This window comes from Cervus elaphus, chromosome 26, assembly GCF_910594005.1.
Source record: "Cervus elaphus chromosome 26, mCerEla1.1, whole genome shotgun sequence".
NCBI classification, from domain to species: domain Eukaryota; kingdom Metazoa; phylum Chordata; class Mammalia; order Artiodactyla; family Cervidae; genus Cervus; species Cervus elaphus.
Window position 1 is genome coordinate 13,642,983 of NC_057840.1, and position 14,657 is coordinate 13,657,639.

General features: G+C 35.7%; 1 protein-coding gene across 4 annotated transcripts in view; it reads right to left on the bottom strand.

Annotated features, from left to right (window-relative positions):
• Nucleotides 1–492: 492 nt before the first annotated feature.
• PTPRK (protein tyrosine phosphatase receptor type K) overlaps nt 493–14,657 on the bottom strand; it is a 602,016-nt gene continuing 587,851 nt past the window's right edge. For all 4 annotated transcript variants that reach the window (XM_043888551.1, XM_043888552.1, XM_043888550.1 and 1 more), the window contains 8 exons: nt 13,160–13,295; nt 12,793–12,942; nt 11,786–11,959; nt 8,755–8,886; nt 8,494–8,619; nt 5,745–5,908; nt 5,083–5,218; nt 493–1,988 (listed from right to left, as the gene is read on the bottom strand). In XM_043888551.1, coding sequence (XP_043744486.1) covers nt 1,935–1,988; nt 5,083–5,218; nt 5,745–5,908; nt 8,494–8,619; nt 8,755–8,886; nt 11,786–11,959; nt 12,793–12,942; nt 13,160–13,295 — 1,072 coding nt within the window. In that variant the 3' untranslated portion in view covers nt 493–1,934. The remainder of the gene's footprint in view (nt 1,989–5,082; nt 5,219–5,744; nt 5,909–8,493; nt 8,620–8,754; nt 8,887–11,785; nt 11,960–12,792; nt 12,943–13,159; nt 13,296–14,657) is intronic.

Consider the following 14,657-nt stretch of genomic DNA (forward strand, 5'->3'; position numbering starts at 1 on the left):
CGGTAGGTGTTGCGAGAGGGCATCAGAGGGCAGACACACTAAAACCATAATCACAGAGAACTAGCCAATCTGATCCCAGGACCACAGTCTTGTCTAACTCAGTGAAACTAAGCCATGGCGTGTGGGGCCACCCAAGAATGCCAGGTCATGGTGGAGAGGTCTGACAGAATGTAGTCCACTGGAGAAGGGAATGGCAAACCACTTCAGTATTCTTGCCTTGAGAACCCCATGGACATAAAATGGTAGTGACATGTAAATATAGCAACTTAAAAAAAAAAAGGTGGTGTTAATTCTCTGGTCTTTTTTTCTCTCAACTCATTTGGAATTTTGGAAATTCAAGTTAAAGAGTAAAAATGAAAGAAATTTGTATCTGGACATCAGTTTTACTTTTAATAGATTTCAAGTTGTCTACTTGTGTCACTGAGAATAGGGTATTTATTTGGGAGTGAAGGCATGAAAATTAAGGGGAGAAAATGATGTGCAAACAATAACTGCTGTAATTATAAAAGTTTTATTTCACTCTTACTTTAATTAAATCTTCATAAGCACCATGTCATGAACTGGCAATCTAAAAAGAGGATACTGGAATGCTTTAGTCAATAACAAACTGCAAGCTGATGGTGTGAAGTTACAGCTACACGGAGCATGTGTACAAGACCACATTTAAAAATGTTCACTTGAGAATCCCATGATGATGCACAAAACAGGAATCTGGCATCGATTTGTTCACACTTTGCTCAGAACTCAAAGCTTGGGCATGTAAACATCAAAAGAAACACTGCATCACCTTGACAGTTTACAGTTTGCTAACACTTGACCGTAGAAGCATAAATGTTGCAGTTTTGATTTTTTGACCAGTGCTTGGTCATAGGCTGAAAAGACCAATCCCTTGAAAATTTAAATGATGCTTAAAGGTTATGTTCAACATTACACAAGTCTTCAGCAAGACCTTTGAATGTGTGTAGTTCTCATAATGATTACCAAACCATACTGACCTAAGCAAATCATGAAAAATTATATATTTTCAGCAAAATGTTTTAATTTGGTCCTACATGAAAAGACCCAATTGCCAAGGTGTTTTACATAAATTTAATTCACAAGCATGTACACAAGAGAATCACTTTAAAGAACATTGCTTCCTGATTTATGAATTAAAAAGTTTATCCTCTACTTACACTAAACATACAAAAAATAATCTACAAAAATTGTTTACAATTGATTTTAGTGAAAGAAAAACCTTTCTTCAAAAAAAAAAAAAAGATTGTGTGGTGGTAGTATTTTTGCCATCAAAAAAGGAATGTAAGTAACCAATAAATATAATGTGCTTTCTCCATATAGACATATTTACACTTGAGTCTTTGGCTTATGGTTTTTTTTTTTTTTTTTAGAAAGAACTTTAAATGATCCAGCCATCATTGCACATTAAAAGAAAATAAGCCAGTTATATATATTTATATATTTATATAGAGATCTGCTACACTTGAAACATATAAAAAATGAACTTTCCTATGAATTTGCACAACTTTTCTTTCTTCTTCCTTCAAAGTTTTAACATCTTTTATCTGAAAAAGGGAGAAAAATGCCACAAAGAAAGTATTAATTCATGCAACACGCAGTGGCTGCTATTCCAAAATCAGGAGAGGAAAAGCTGCCTATTCGCTGTACAAACACTGATGAGTTTTCATGTGAATCTGCTGCTTATTAAATATAATTTATGTGGCATGAAATGTTGATGCTCTCATACAGCAATAGAAACTAATTGAGTCCTTTTTATTAAGATACACAACTTCATAAGAAAAATACTTTTACCTCTCAAATGTAAAAGTCTCCCACCCCCCACATTAAAATCTTTCTGCACAGGTGTGACAGGTACAACAGCTGCTGGCTCAACAGATGAATGGGTTCTGTTGGGGTGACTCTCAAATCTCCCCCAACTAAGATGACTCCAGGTACTCCAAAGCCACGTCATAGCAGAAACGGTACTGCTCCTGAAAGATGTTAAAACAAAAAGGTGGAGTGAAGTCAAGAAAAAGGCAAAGAATGGAGAACAGTTGTTGTCAAATAAATACCTGGCATTCAATTTAGATTATTCAAGAATTATGAACTTTTTTATCCCCATAAACAAGTTTAACATCAAGGCATATGTTATTTTACATTTGAGTCTAATGATTACTGCTTAAGAAAAAGGAAGTTGATATAAAAATATATGTTGTCTTTGACTCATACTCTGTATCAAATTAAAAAAATGGCAGTATTGCTTATTTGATTATAACAGTAATACCTGATCAGTACAGAAAAATTTCCAAGTATAGAAAAAGATTACAAATCAGAAAAAGTTTCTATAAATCTATTATCAGAAATAATTGTTTTAAAATACTATCTTAGTTTTAGACCATTTTTATGCATGCTTGAAATAGTATTTTAGAATAAATATAATTGCATACCTATATTTGAGGATATAATTTTATATTTTATTTTCTGTTGTTTAGTATTATGTATTTTTTCTCATGTTATTTAACACCTCTTTTAATATACATAAAAGTCTAATATATGAATTGACTATAAGATGACATTTATTTTTTATTAATTTTAAATAATCCTAGAGTGAACATGCAAGTAATTTTTCTCCACACTTTATGTATTTTCTTTAGTGGTATAAATCAGCCAGTTATTTCAAACTGCCATTCCACAATTCCAAATTCTTAATTTCTTCTTCCAGTTTTATTGAGAGGCAATTGATATACAGTACTGTTCACGTTTAAGGTGTACAGCATAATGATTTTACTTACATATGTGAATATCTAAATTCTTAATTTTTGACATAGTCTTTGTTCTATCAGAGTATTTAATTAAAAGTTTCAAAAATGGTTAGTGGTTCCTAACATTTTCTGAGCTTACTTTTATCAGAAAAATTATTTCTGCTGCCTTTATTAAAGATAACTTGGCTGACAATAAAACTTTTTTGAGTTAAAACTGTTTTTTCTCTCAGTCCATCTATATGTTGCTCCATTATGAAGAATTTAGAAAAATTCAGAGACTGCATTACAAATTATGACTTGTAACATGTATTAAAATCTCAATTCAGTCCAAGTGGGTAAAATTCAGACTGAATTAGAAAACAATCTAAAACTCAAGCTACTTCAAAAGAGAACTTTCGGGTATCTTGAGCAATAAAAGAGGGAAGTAAAAAATTTCCCCAAGCAATCCTACCCTAATTATCAATTCTACCCTAATTATCAAGTAGGTGTGATTTAAATTAGCCTACCACTGTGTCAAGTAACCTCAAGAACCAAAAAGTGTTTGTGAACAGTTACATCTCTTTAATCAGTCTCTAGCAATTTGGTTTACATTCTATATTTTCTTACCAAACTCGTCAGTTCAATTCAGCATCACAAGGAACTAATCATTAACCCTGATTAAAAACGAATCAAAGGACTGGGTGTTTAGACAAGATTCATGGGACATGAGTGTAAAGGTAAATAGTAACTCTTAAGAAGGTTCTAGAATGGCAGAGTTTAATCATAGGCTTTTTTTTTTTTTAAGGAACAGTGAGAAATCAGTTAAATTTGGAAGTATAATTTGAATTCTGAGGCCAGAAGTGATCTTATTGATGATTTTAGGAAGACTTGATCTGAGAGACAGAGGCAGACTTACATGAAAAAATATTCAGATGGCAGAGAGTTTAGAAACCTAACCATTCAGTCAGTTCAGTTCAGTCGCTCAGTCGTGTCCGACTCTTTGCGACCCCATGAATTGCAGCATGCCAGGCCTCCCTGTCCATCACCAACTCCCGGAGTTTACTCAAACTCATGCCCATCGAGTCGGTGATGCCATCCAGCCATCTCATCCTCTGTCATCCCCTTCTCCTCCTGCCCCCATCCCTCCCAGCATCAGGGTCTTTTCCAATGAGTTTCCCCAGCCCATTTTGTAAACAGACCTCAGAGTTTTACCTAAAAATCCCTCAAATCTATCTTCCTTCCTCCATCTCCATTGCCAACACCCCAGTCAAAGCCAATACCATCTTATTGGGACACCAGCAATACCTAAGGTATGAGCTGGAAGAGAGGGGCTTTGAAGACTTGTCAAAGGGGAAGAAGTCTGTGACTGTTTCTTAAAAGTGAAACCGTATAAATGTAACTCTTCAGATTTTGTCTCAGGAAGCAACACACCTCTTGTGTGAAAATCCATGAGCAGGAAGTGGTGAAAATACTTTAAAGGCTTATTGAATTGCTCATGTCAGTTATCTGATCATCTTGATAAGTGCAGGGCAAGCAACAATGATGTCTTGGTTTTTCTGGTTTACTTCTCTGTGAGCACAAACTACACAGCTGCTCCTGACCTATTCCCACCATTCACATATGTGTAACCCACAGACATCGCTTTAGACGTTGAACATGCTGAAAATTCAACATGCTATCTTCTTCTGCATATAGCTTCAAATAGATGAGCTCCTACATACACATATTAACACCTCCCTGCTCTTATTTTGTAATCTGAGTTCTGATTTTATGAGCCATGGCTAATTCAAGTAATATCACATGATTACAATCTAAAATTGGTAAAAGATGAAAACTATCAATGGTAATAGTTTAAAAAATTATAATTTGACCAGAAAGGAAGAATTATAGATAATGACTAAAATAAGTTGCATTTGCCGTTTAAAAACACTGGGTGTCTAAAGCACTAGATACAATCTAGATGTATATCCCTTAAAATGTTTTACCAGTTAACTCAATATGCTTTAAGAAATGCCAAGAATAAAACCTAGATAACAGGATTTTTCTTATTACAGAACCATTTATCAAAGTTTACTATAGCAAATATTTATTGCTCAAAAAAAAATCCTATACATTTTCCAAGTTAAATGAAATTAGTTTTCATCATTAGCAGTTTATACAATATGTGATTAAGCTTATGGGTGCAGAAGGAGTTACTTGGCAATTCATTAATTAGAGCATGAAGGTCCCCACAAAGACTCATTCACACATTTCATTCCCTATCTGTGTATGAAGTCAGATCAACAAATAGGTATTTGACTGATTAACCTCTACCTCCCCTTCAGCATCCAAAACTGTGACTCACCGGGGCTTCCACCATGTTTGGCTTGCTGTTCCTTAGTGTCTTGACTGCATGGAACACATCAACAACATTTTGCCGTTTCACCATTTCAACAACAATGCCTATAGCACAGAACATGCCACTTCGCCCGCCACCATTTCTGAAAGCAAAGAAAATAAAGGCTTTTTAGATGGAAGTTTTGGTGACCATAGGTCACACAATCATACATGTTTTGGAAAAGAAAATATTATGTTTTTAATTTTCCCCCTTATGTTTTAATTTTGCCTCACACGTGTACGTGTTTGTGTGGCAGGCAGACAGGAAGATACTTGAGGATGGTATTAACTCAACGGTTTATGCTTAGGGTAGGGACATGCTATAGGCGTACATTGCTGCAAGCTAGATACTTTGAGATTTTTACAGATTTGTATATAGTGTAAATCAGAAAAATTATTGAGAGTAGTGTCCAAGAGTTTATATGATAACTATATAAAATCAGTTTGAAAAATACAAAAGTTGTAGTAGTGAATTATAAAATTGTGAAACAGGAAGATTGTTTTAGAAGAATATCTAGTTGAGGTCTGTAAGACGGGAGTTAGTCACTCTTTAGCAGAGAAAAAAAAGAAGACTAATGATGGAACGAGCACCAGGTCCCCCAAATGGCCCAGCCAAGATGCCATACTCACAGGCAGTGGATGATCGTCCGGCCCTCCCCTTCCTCGCATTCCTCCTGCCATTTTTCCACCTGCAGTATCAGCTTCAAAAATGACCGTTTGGAGCCAGGCACTTCTCGGTGAGAAGCCCAGCCTAGATATTGAAACTGTTGCACCATCAGATAACCTTCTTGTGGCTGTTGAGGGAAAAAATATTTCTATGTAAATAAGTTAGGGCTAGAATTTTTACTAGAAAGTAAAAGGTTCATGGCTTCCCAGGTGGGTCAGTCATAAAGACCACCTTCCAACGCAGAAGATGCGGGTTTGGTCCCTGGGTCAGGAAGATCCCTGGAGGAGAAAATGGCAATTCTCTCCAGTATTGAGCCTGGAAAATTCTATGTGAGGGGAGTCTGGCAGAATACAGTCTATGAGGTCACACAAAGTCAGACATGACTTAGAGACTGAGAGTGCAAAAAAGTTTCATACCAATTTTCACTATGTCATAAATGACACATTAGACTGAATCTAGCTAATGCAAGTCCAAAATATGTACATGCCAGGGCAGAAAGATTCTAAGTTATATGAGAATTATCTTCATATAAGCTTCTCCCTGACACTTCATATCCAATAATCAATTCCTATGATTATACTTAACTTTCAAATTCATCTCTTTATTGCCATTGATATCATTGTATTCTCAAATCACAAATCATAATAATTACTTCCTAGTTGATCTCCCTGAACAAACTCTGATATCTTTTCAAACCATTCTTATTATAGACATCATGATTTAAATGCAAATATGATCATGTCACTTCTTGATTTAATATCTTCCAAATGATCTTAGCATAAAACCCAAATTGCTGCCTTGGTTTAAAAATACCTGTATGATAAGGCTCCACTTCTTCCTCCAATTTCCCTTTATTCTAATAACCTAGGCAAGGTCTATACACATTTGCCTTCTCTTAATCTATTTACTTTGGAGAAAGCAATGGCACCCCACTCCAGTACTCTTGCCTGGAAAATCCCACGGACGGAGGAGCCTGGTAGGCTGCAGTCCATGGGGTTGCAAAAGTCGGACACAACTGAGTGACCTCCCTTTCACTTTCCACTTTCATGCATTGGAGAAGGAGTTTATAAAATTTCATTTATTTGTAGATAAATGATTGTACAAGTTGTTTAATGTTTATCTTCCCTGATAAAATATAAAATCTCTTTTCCCTTAAAATCTCTTATCACTAGAACCTAGCAAAAATACTTTCTAAGTTACAGTACTGCTGAATAAGTGAATCAATACATTAAACCCTCAAGTGAAAATACAAGGAAGAATTTGCAATGTACAAGTGAGCCATATCATAAGGCATCAGACCTGAAGCTACACATGGCAAGGTTCACACATCTTTTGGTGGGACAAGGAGCTACCAAGTTTAACACCCAGCCTCTAGTCGGTGAATACTAAATATCTGGTGAGGTGAATGATATTAAATAGTGTTAATAGGAAAAGAAAGAAGAATCACACACTAATAAGTGCTTGAATACCAAATATAGATCAAAATAAATATGCTGACCAAAAAAAAAAAAGTAAAACAAATTTCAGTTCCTGTTCCTAGAATATTTTTCATATAAACAGTTCAATTAACAGATAGGTTTTACTTTCTTAGTTTAGCAGCTACAGTTTCTCAGCTAAAATATTAGTAGAACCATAATGTAACAGATGTGCAGACATAATGAGATTCTTTAAATTAACATCTAAGATATGCATGAGTATTATGACATGATTGAAGTTATCCTTTTCTTCCCTCACTGAAATGAACAGAACTGGATATGATTTTATTCTCTACTTATACACATATAGACATTAATCCAGAACACATATAGTCATTTTGATGTGAGTAACACTGTAACAGGACAATTTTAATTACACCCTTAAAATAATACACGTACATAGAACTGCTGCTCTAGAAAAGAGTAATCGTTCTCTTTAAAAAGAGAGATAATTCCATAATTCCATGGGAGGTACTACTGATTTCTTTTCAAATTCTGCTTGCTATGTGGTCATATAATCTAAACAGTTTTTATTAGTACTTTTTTGTTTTTTGGAGAGACCCCAGACAGTTTGTCACTGATGGCAAAACACAAGAAATGTCAAGGAAAGAAAGGTTCCTGAAGGACAGTTGCTACTTTGCTGCTGGGAAAAGGCAAGGGCTAGCAGCACTGCATCGAGCTACACATCTGGGCAGAGCCAGAGGCTGAGCCATTCAGAGATGAAATTGTAGATGAGCTATAGGAGGAGAGTCAGGGACATATGTGATTTAAGCAGAACTGGAATAGTGACACAGACCCCTTCTATAATGGCTGATCCAACATATCACTTTATCCTGTTGTCAATATTATATTCCTATTTTTCAATTGCATGCCTCTCCTGGGTTGGATATCAATGCTAATAAGACTTGAAGTTAATGTTGAGATAAATCTACATATACTTAGAGGCCAGGCCCAGACAATCAAACTCAATTGAACCAGGGAATCTGCATTTAGATTACCACATAAAATACAATAGGCTAGTCACTGACCCAGAAACCTAGCTTCCAGCATTTCTGATTTCCTGTTTTTAGAATGCATTTTTATTGCAGTGCTAAGGCATAAGATGATTAGTAGCTTTAGGATTGATTATATAATTTCTATTAATTTTACTCTCTCTTTTGTCTGAATGGAAATGTACCCCATTCTATTTGTGATCACCTGTTCTGGATCAATTCAGTTAAAAGAATTAATGACTTACTCTTGTTAGATTGCATATCCTAAAAATCCGGTTTATTACATCACAATCCATTGAACAAGACATACATTCCACTTGGATAGGACCATATCGTAGCGTCCCTTCTTCTGGCCAGTACTGAGGGCAGCCCTAGATGTGAATATTTTTGAAAGAAAATGAGCCTTATTTTTTTCTAATTAGGATAGCATAAAGCAGATGTTAGCATTCTATTACTACTTTGTTAAGTCACATGTACGTATACGAAAGAAACCCATAACCGTTAACCTGGGACAAGTCGACTTCATTCAGCATCACAATGGAGGTGCAGCCGTAATCATACACTAGTCTCCAGAAATCTTTCACAGTATTTGGCAGGGGGTATTGTGTGACAATGAAAGCAGCTGGCTGCCTGTAGCTCTGTGAAAAAAACAAGGTAGATAGGGGAAAACAATAACTTAGAATGAATAATCAGTTGCACAAGCAGATTCAATACACTTCAATGTAGGGTTGGGAAGACTCAACATCTTCACATGGAGTTGAAGTCAGCCTGCTGCTCCAGCCGTGGAATAACAGATGTGGACCACTGCAACATGCTGCAGCTGGTAAACAGTCAATCTGATGGTTCGCCTTTGATGCCTCAGCAGCAATTCAAGCCAAGAATTAATTTTGTTGATAAAAGTAAATATATGATAAATACAAAAATTAAAATTAAAAAAAACAAAACTTCTTGAGGCTAAGATCCTTTGTGAGGTACCTGTTGGGCTGTATCAGTCTTCCAAAGTCTAAGAGGCTAAAGACATGTAATTTCCGTGTGTGTGTGTGTCTGTCTGCCTATGAATATATGTCTATCAGCTATCAACTGTTATAGAACTGTTTGGCTCTTTTCCACTCCAAATAAGAAAAAGGCAAATAAGAATAAAGCACCACATGTGCCTCAAACTCATGTGCGTTTATATTGACATTATTAACACATCTTGTAGGCTATCCACATCTCATAGTTTCCTGGGAATTTCTAACATATATCAATGATCAGAATGATAGTTTCAATCATTTAAGATTTTTCAAGTGCCACAGAGTAAAACTAATGCATTCCCTGGCCCCAGGTAAGAGCGAATGACTCCTTATTGACCCAAGGCCCCCTGATTGGGACACAACGCATTCTCTCTTTCTAGAAAGAGAGGATAGATTCATCTGGCCAGATAATCTGTCATTCTACAGACTAATGATCTACACTAAAATAGAAATATATATTTCTATGTAATAAACTAAGGATTTGTAAAAATATAACTAGACAGCTGCCTGAGGTAGATTTTTTAATGCTGATAAAAATTGTCAGTGATCTGCTAACTCAGTTGTACCATATTACTCTTTAAGTCCTTCAGGTGTCTCAACACCAGTGTAGAAACTGACCTTTGAGCTTCACAGATCCTATCACCATTTGGGAAATGCTGCTAACCATAGCATTTCACTCCATGGAAGACTGCAGGATAAATCTGAGGAGACAGTAATTCACCAGCAGCTCCTACATGGCCTTAAGACCTCAAAAAGTCACACCTGTAGCTGGGGTGAGTGCCCTCCTAAGGAAGATATGAAGGCTTATGGGAAAGGATCAGAAGAAAGAAATAAACTTCCCTTCCAATTAAATGTCTGCTCCATGGGAAAGTAAGTCAAGGGAGATGAAAAGCCCTCTATTCCTTGTATGAGTCAGAGGGGAGGGGAGACGGATGAAGAGAAGACTGAGGTGTCCCTATTTCTTTCCTCCAAGTGCAGGAGCGCATCTAAGGCTTTGATATCACACGACTCTTGGCCTTACCTCATGATTTTCACAGGCATGACAAGGGTGTATGACACTCACAGTGGGGTAGAGGTTAGACAGGAAGGGAAGGTGGGGGTGTTGAACAATGAGCCCCATTCGTAAGAGCCAAACCAAACCTAACTTTTCTGCAGTCCCAACCACACTACCAAATCCACTGGGCAGTTTCGACTATAAAATATATGTGTTGAATCGCAGTGAATTAAACAGAAGATAGGAACACATAGAATACAAGGTTCTGTCTTCATACGGACCAGAAAACAACCTGGAAATTAAGAAATTTGAAAGAGATATCAAAGACAAAAAATGCCTCAATATTTTTCCTAATGTTATTTTCTTCTTCTCACCCTTTTTCATTCTAAATATAGACTGACTCAGAAAAAAAAAGGTCCGTGTGTTTTCTCTATTATTTAGTATGTTTGACTTTGCAGATGATTAAAACAGCAAGAAAAACTATAATGAGGATCTAGTGTGATTTCAGGGGACAAGAGTAATAACTAGGCAAGACTCTGGTCACAGCAAGAGTATTAGCTTTCCACTTGAGCTTACCTTTAAACTATTTTGCTCTGTAGAATAAAGAAGAGCAAAGTAACTGGGTGAGAATTAGAAGTGGTACATAGGCTTTGGCAAGTCTCTACTATCAGAAACCAATTTTGGAGAACTCAATAGGAGCAATGACTTAGAAAGCTTCACTATTCATCACCCAGGAATGAACCCTGACTCTGGTTTCTCCTTTTTACAGCCCCATAGTCTAAAGGGCAGAAACTAGAGATGCCTTTGAAGGAAGGTGACAAACCAAAAGGATGCTGAACTTAAAACCCTTCTTGCTTTTTCCCAAGGTAAGCAAAACAAGATGGAAAAAGACTACTTTAAAATTCTCTTTCCATATTGGTGTGTCTATGGGATGCTGACATGTGAGTACATACTGTACCATCTACAATACAAAGACTGGAATAGGGCAAGAGAGTTCTTTTCATGACGATTGATGTGTTAACTTGGTATCTTCCATGCCTTCCTTTATATCTTATTAATTAATAACAAATGATACAAGTTAGCTATAAATTATTGGAGTAATTATTAGTTAGCTATAAATTATTAGTGTCAGAGATAAAAGTTTCCAAATTAACACAATTTCAGTAGAATATGACATTCTATGATTTAAAAAATTCATTCCTAACTATATTCAAAATAGATAAGCATGACTCTCCTTCCTGAAAATAATCAGGATGAAAACTATCACCTGCAGATATTGCTTGTACAAAAATTTTATAATAATTGAAAATCAACTGTCAAACTTATAGCCAAGCCTAAAATTTATAGTGCCTAAGAACCACTGTAAGGGAAATTCAAAATCACTGTCCAAAAAATTTCATATTACAATGAAAGTTTCTACTTTTCCTTTTTAGACCATTTAAATTTTCTTGAAAAGAGAACCTAACCAGTGTTCATCAATTTTGCAGCTTTTCATTACATTTTACACTAACAAAGAGAGCAGTCTCTTACATCCATAAGAGCAGCATTGATGTAGTTACTACTCTCCCCATCAATTGTAATTAAAAAAGGCAGACATCTGTCAGGTGGCAGCATGTCCATAAAACGGTTCTTGTCATGGTTCCTTGGCAGGCATGCTATACTGCAGTCCTCAGCTTGTAGTCGAGGGGTGACTGAATTCAAGGTCTGGAAAGAAAAGGGAACCCAGGTTAAAAGACAGTGACCCATTTCACAGCATACCACAGATCTTTCAAGCATTTAGGAGGCCAAGTAGAAAGTAAAGAATTTGTGCAAGGCAATGACATTTGCCATGATGACAGGCTGGCAGACTTCGTAGCTAAAGCTCCTAAAGCCTGAGAAGTGACAGAGAAACAATATACACATTGTTCAATGTACCTCTCTTTAAAAGGGGAAGGGATGCTAAACAACACAGCAACCTGCAGAAGGCATTGTCTAACCAAAGAAAATGCAATCAGAGCAGCCCATGATGATGTCCCATCATCAAACTTATAATTTGTAACATTTTAATGTGCCAGATTTGAGGACATGCTATGGCAAAGAATCAAAGCATTAGGTTTTTAGAGTTATTCTTGATTTCATAGTCAACAGCGTTAGGGATGTTTTAAGGGCAGTGAAAACATTTGGGATTAGAGATGATGTTTAGCACAAACTCCAGCTATTATTAGTCAAACTCCATAAGACTGCATTTTAAAAAAGATTGTAAAGATACACAAATTATCACTAAACTTGACTTTTATGGTACCTTTTCTCCATACTTTCCCCTGTGTCTGAATTCAATTGCCCTTCAAAATATAGCAGATATGATATAAGCTCATTAATACAAAAGTTGAGTCTATAACTTTGTATAACAACTGTATAATGAAAGAGACATGTATTATACTTAAAATAGGGTCAAAGGTTATAAATTTGACTTGAAAGACCTTCCTTGGAAGAATTAAGAATGCCCAGGACAAACTGTAATAAGTTACTCATAAAAAGGTGCTAGAAATAATAAATACCTGGAATTCATCTTTGAGATGTGAAGAGTTTGTCTGGGAGTCTATTCTAATCATATCAAAATATGCAGCTTTAAATTCACAGACAGGTATGGCAGTTTCTCCACATAAGCAGGCCTCTAAAATGGCATCATGAATAAAAATGTACTGTTCCTATCAAAAGAAAGAAAATTTTCATAATATTTTAATACAAGTTTCCTGTCATCAAGGAATTTTCTCCATATAAAAATATTAATAAAAATACCAGTATTTTTCTATGACTTGATGAGCTACTATTGATTCTATGTGACACACACCTACTATTTAGTTTGATAAGTGTTGGAAAGCAAACCAAGAAAGACCACCTGAGGTTAATCAACAATCAACACACCTCTGTCTGGACCATGTTGATACGACGAGATCTTAAGGCTTTGACACAGTTGTAGATGTCAACAACACCCTCTCTTTCAGCCATGTCCAGCATGATGTCAATCACAATGTAACAACCAGTTCGCCCAGCACCAGCACTGAAAAATAAGCAGATCTAAAGAATTGCAGGAAGCATGTCTATACAAATTGAAAGACCCATCCGATTTTCAAATAAGTAGAATCAAATTGATTCAGCAAAGTACAAGACATAACTTGTATGTACTCTGTAAATGCCTGTTAACGAACAAATAGCTTCAATGCAGAGAACCTACTCTGGTGTAAACTGAGGACTGGAACAAATTAAAAGATATAAACTTTGTAAATCAAATTGTGTTTTGAAAATAATGTATTATGTCACTTAAGTTTCATAGCTCTTATACACAGTCTTCATTTTACAAAAAATTCAAGCTCATAGAATTGATCAAGGAGTGGATTTATGCTTTAAAATTTCACCTGAGATCAAAAGACTCATATTCATGTCATTGTGGGCACTCTGGCAAAATGCAGCAATGCTATGTTCGTCAGACAGATTCTGGTCAAGGCAAAAGAACATTAATCTAAAAGCTTTAAATGGAAAATCACATTTCAGGGGAAGTGTTAATAGTGAGGGTGGGGAAGAAAATGTTCGTTATTACCGGGGAGAAGACCAACAGTAGAAAGAATATTTAGATGGTGATCCAAAGAAAAAATGAAAATGAATTGTTAGGTATGAAATATAATTCTTGACAGGTCGCAAAGATAGAACTATCTTCCTGTATTTAATTCAGTAGTCGAGTCATAATATATTATAATAATATATTATATTATTTTACCCATTGGGAAGATTTCTCATTTTATACATATAAGTCAATGGAGCAAAAAGGTATAGTTCAGATTTTTATGGAAAAATCACTTTGTAGTCAGCTCCTCCTTCTCTTCCATAAATTCAGATGCCCAAGTGGAAGTAGAAAATGACATTTGTGTTTCGAGAGCATATCTGAGACTGTTGGAGCAATACTGAAACGGGCAATTCACAGGAAAGGAAACCTCTGATAAGTCAAGACACTACATAATTGAAAACCCATTCGTCTCATTTTCTAAATGCATAGACAGACTATTAAGATTATTTCTTTGAAGTCTGGATTTGGTCATTTCTCTTAAACTTAATTGTTCTTTAAGAAATTTAAGTCAAAGGTATTGTGGCTACCTCTGTTTCTTTTTCTTGCCTACCATCTTCTCAGTCACTGTTCCCAGGGTTTGAGACAGGAAAGTGATTGAAGAGTACATCAGACTTCTTGAGGAGGATTGAATTGTAGATTTTTTTTCAAGGTACACAGTATCTGATCCTAATGAGACACCTTACTTTTATTTCATTCTCTGTTGTTTTATTTTTCCTTTCATATGTGGTCATTTAAATACTGAATAGGCTGGATTTTCAGGGAAGGAAAAATGCTTTTAAGCACAACCTATTATGTACCTTG